Source organism: Telopea speciosissima, chromosome 10 (genome assembly GCF_018873765.1).
Source record: "Telopea speciosissima isolate NSW1024214 ecotype Mountain lineage chromosome 10, Tspe_v1, whole genome shotgun sequence".
Taxonomy (NCBI): Eukaryota; Viridiplantae; Streptophyta; class Magnoliopsida; order Proteales; family Proteaceae; genus Telopea; species Telopea speciosissima.
In genome coordinates, this window is record NC_057925.1 from 57,189,412 (window position 1) to 57,193,252 (window position 3,841).

At 38.4% G+C, this 3,841-nt stretch overlaps 1 protein-coding gene across 1 annotated transcript; it reads left to right on the forward strand.

Moving 5' to 3' along the window:
* Window positions 1–529: 529 nt before the first annotated feature.
* Window positions 530–1,906, forward strand: LOC122643785 (protein IRON-RELATED TRANSCRIPTION FACTOR 2-like). The gene is made up of 3 exons (XM_043837369.1): window positions 530–753; window positions 1,067–1,646; window positions 1,781–1,906. Exons 1-3 carry the CDS (start codon window positions 530–532, stop codon window positions 1,904–1,906), a joined length of 930 nt encoding a protein of 309 aa, XP_043693304.1.
* Window positions 1,907–3,841: the final 1,935 nt, after the last annotated feature.

Here is a 3,841-nt window from a genome sequence, read left to right on the forward strand (position 1 = left end):
AGCAACATTATTTTTTTGAAAAATATAATAGCATTAAGGAATATATTTGAAAACAGTTCCATTACCACATTTAATAAGATTCTAAGTCAATTATACTTTTTCAATCACAATTTGGTGCTTAGGTAATCTGCACCATCCCTTATCCCTTTATAAAAATTCAATTCAAATCAAACCTTAACTATTGAAATTATAAGAAATTAGATCAATTACAGAAAATGTAAAAAAAATTTCAATACAATATGAACCATATGGTTGAATTGAATCTTCAAACTTGATGTACCCTTAAAATTTTATTTATTTTTTGGTTGAGGATAACCTTAAAATGACTTTTTTCCATCCAATGGTTTTTATTTTCCACATAGATTAAACCAAGTAGGACATTACTCCAAACTCTATAGAGCATGGTTTGAGGAATTAGTATCGAATCGGCCGATTGAATGTTTAAAAAAAATAAAAAATGAACCGATACACATCGATCCGTGGTCGATACCGATATGGATTACTAAAACCTGCTATAGAGTGCTGGCTCATGGCTGAGCCACACATAGCTTCCTTGTGTGGTGTATACAATGAAGAATTTCATCCTCCGCCTATGGATGTTCAGCCTATAGTGGAGGACATTCGGGAGCTCACATCCCAACTCAGATCATGTAATTTCCACTTCATTTCTAGGGAGGCAAATTGTGTTGCCGATACCCTAGCTAAGAAGGCCTTGTCAATATCGTGTAAGACAACATGGCCTATTTCCACTCCGTGACTTAGGAAAGATGTTCATGTCCCAGCCACGAGTCCTTCACGATCTGATGAATAAGCATATCTTCACCCAAAATATCAAAAAAAATACAGTGAAGAACAATTTTTCCACACTGGGTCTATCGCTCGAACTGTACATCAAAGACACAGTTTTTATTTTTTCTTTGTGTACTATATAAATGTATGGGATTGGTCCGATTGGACAAAGAGAGAAACAAGAGCAAATAAATAGAGGAACCGAACCTCAATCTCTGTCTCTTCGCTCTGTCCGCTCTGTAGAGGCAAACTGAACTCTGTGACTCTGTGAACAAAGGACAATCCGAAACGAATGGGACGCAGAAGGATCGTTCAAATACATCAACGACACAACCACCGCTCTCGGCGCCATCGACGCACGAGAGCGCCACAAGTTGGCCGAACGCGAGCGGCGCAAATCAATGCGAGAGCTCTTCCTCTCCCTCCACGCTCTCCTCCCACACGCCAAATCAGTCCGAAAGGAACAATCAGCAATCCTTGAAGAGATCATCAAGTACATACCTTTGGCTGTCGCTCGTCTCCGATCGCTCCAAAATAAGAAAGATTCGCCTTCCTCTACTTCCTCTAAGGTATCGAAGTCGCCGGCGCCGCCTGTCGAGGCATCGAACCGTCACTCTGCTTCCTCTGACTCGTCGGAATTCGACATCCGAGTCGCGGCTGAGGCTTCGTCGTTTGTGTCGATTCGGATTAGAGGAGACCGAGTTAATGTGTCATTGACTTATACGAATCCCAAGGGGACTTCACAGGTTCTCCCACTCTCCGTCATAATAGATGAGCTTGAAGCTCATCACCTTGAGATTGTTCGTTCTACACATTGCCGTGATGGGAGCAAGACACTCCATCACACCGATTGCAAGGTCTGCATTGGTTTTTTGTTTTTTGAACTCTTTATCTGTGATTTAAATCTCTTTCGACCAATGTATTTGATACCCATTATTTAATTTTTGGTTTGCTGAACTGGGTTAGTTTCATTTTATTGTTTTGGTTGCAGATTTGTGATGGGTTGGATAGATCTCCTTCTCTGTTTAAAGCTAGATTACAGCAATTAGCCGGCAAACTTCTTTGGTTGAAGAAATCATCTTCTTCGCTGAAGAGAAATTTTGATCAGTTGGACTGATTGACTAACCGATCAACTGCCTCACCAATCAACACTTAATCTCCGTCTCGTCTTAGTTCTCACTTATTACCCCTTCCCTTCTTCTTTTTGGGCAGTTCATGCCATTGATTGGGTGTTGGCTCGTTTAACTCCATTTGTTTCAGATTTCTTTTTCTCGTTTTTTTGGTGTAGTTTTCCTATTTTCTTCCCTGCTGACTCCTTTCTTAGACAGAACTACGATAAATTTTGTAAATGAAATCATGAAAACTACAACTTTCAATCTTGAATGGAAGAGTGAGAGAGTTTTGGAATTAAAAGGAATAGGTTTGGCATGCTTTTCCTTCTCTGCTTTTCTTCATATTCCGCTCAAATGAGGAAGGTGATGATGCTCCATTGGCTTATGATTCCTTAAAAACTGCAAAAAGTGAAGGGATCATTGATGATTGACCAAGAGGAAAAAGAATTATAAAATAAATAAATGGAGATGCGGGGCATCGATCCCCGTACCTCTCGCTCTACCATCTGAGCTACATCCCCTTATTTCTTGTTGTCATTTTTATATTATAATTATTTCTAATCAACATATGTACAACTCCTTCATTCATCTAAGAGTGTCTAAATGACACTTCCACAGGTGCATTCAGAACTTGATATCGTTTTTTTAATTGTCTTTTGTTTCATTTTCAAAAGTGTTTCAAGATAATTTTTTAATTTTGTCTAACTAACAAAATTTTTGTTAATGTTTTTAAAAAACTATTGAAATCAAGAAGAGGAAAAAAAAAAAGAGCTTCCCGTTCGATAGAATTGGAAAGTAATTGGCCTTTGTGAGCTATTCTTCCATGTGATAGTAACTTTCATCATTTTAACTTTTGAAAATTGTTTAGACAAATCACATTTTAATATTATTAGCCCTTTTAATCTCAAATTCCCAATTGGATAGAATTGAAGTTAAGGGAAAAAAAATACGAGAAGATATTGGAGGGGTTGTGAGTGTATTGGGCTTGCAAGAGTTATAGACTCTAGCTTCTCTCTCATTTATCTCATCAGTGTTTTAATACAATATTTATTGGGATTGAGCTCCTCTCCAGGGTGCCCAGCACGCCCAGGGGGCATCCAACCGTTGGGCTGTGCTGCACACATCCCTAGGCATGCGCTGAGATGTGTGCAGCATAGCCTAACCCTTGGATGCCCCCTGGGTACTGAGCTCCCTGGAGAGGAGTTGGATCCTATATTATTGTGCAATTCAATGGGAAATTGCACATCGGTTGCAGGATGATTTATGTTACTAGCTGTTGGGAGTTGAGGACCTACTTGCCATGAAGTAGGCGGCCGGAGAGGGATCTCCTATGGACTAAGTATCAATAGTACTAATGGAAATGAATAGGGGAGCAAGTCTCATAATATGTTCGATCATGGGATGTTAGGTGGTTAGATCTAATATTTGTGGGGGTAAAGTTTCTCACATCGTCGATGTGAGGAATTTCATGTCACACCAATCATAGTATGAAAAATGGTTTTGTTTAGTAAGGAATTTATATAGTGTTTGAGGAAAGAGTGTGTCAGTACAAATCCACAGCTCATTATGAGAGAGTATGAGAAAGAATCCTCACGTTGACAGTAAGGAATTCTATGTTTTAAAAAAAAAATACATGACTATGCAAGCTAGTAGCAAAACTTGAATATTTGTCATAGTTTTTTAACTAAGACTATATATGCCATGTGTAAATTGGCCATGGACCCCCAACAATTCAAACATGCTTGATCGAGACCATAGTTAGTAAATCTGTATAATACGCGGATCCGAACGTCTTAATGAAAAACATCCAGTATGCCGTATAAGTCATCAGATACGGGGAAAAATGCGGATTTTAAGGTCTGACATATTATACACGAATAAAATACATATTATACACATATAATACGTTTAATTATATATACCCAAAAAAAAAGATAAAA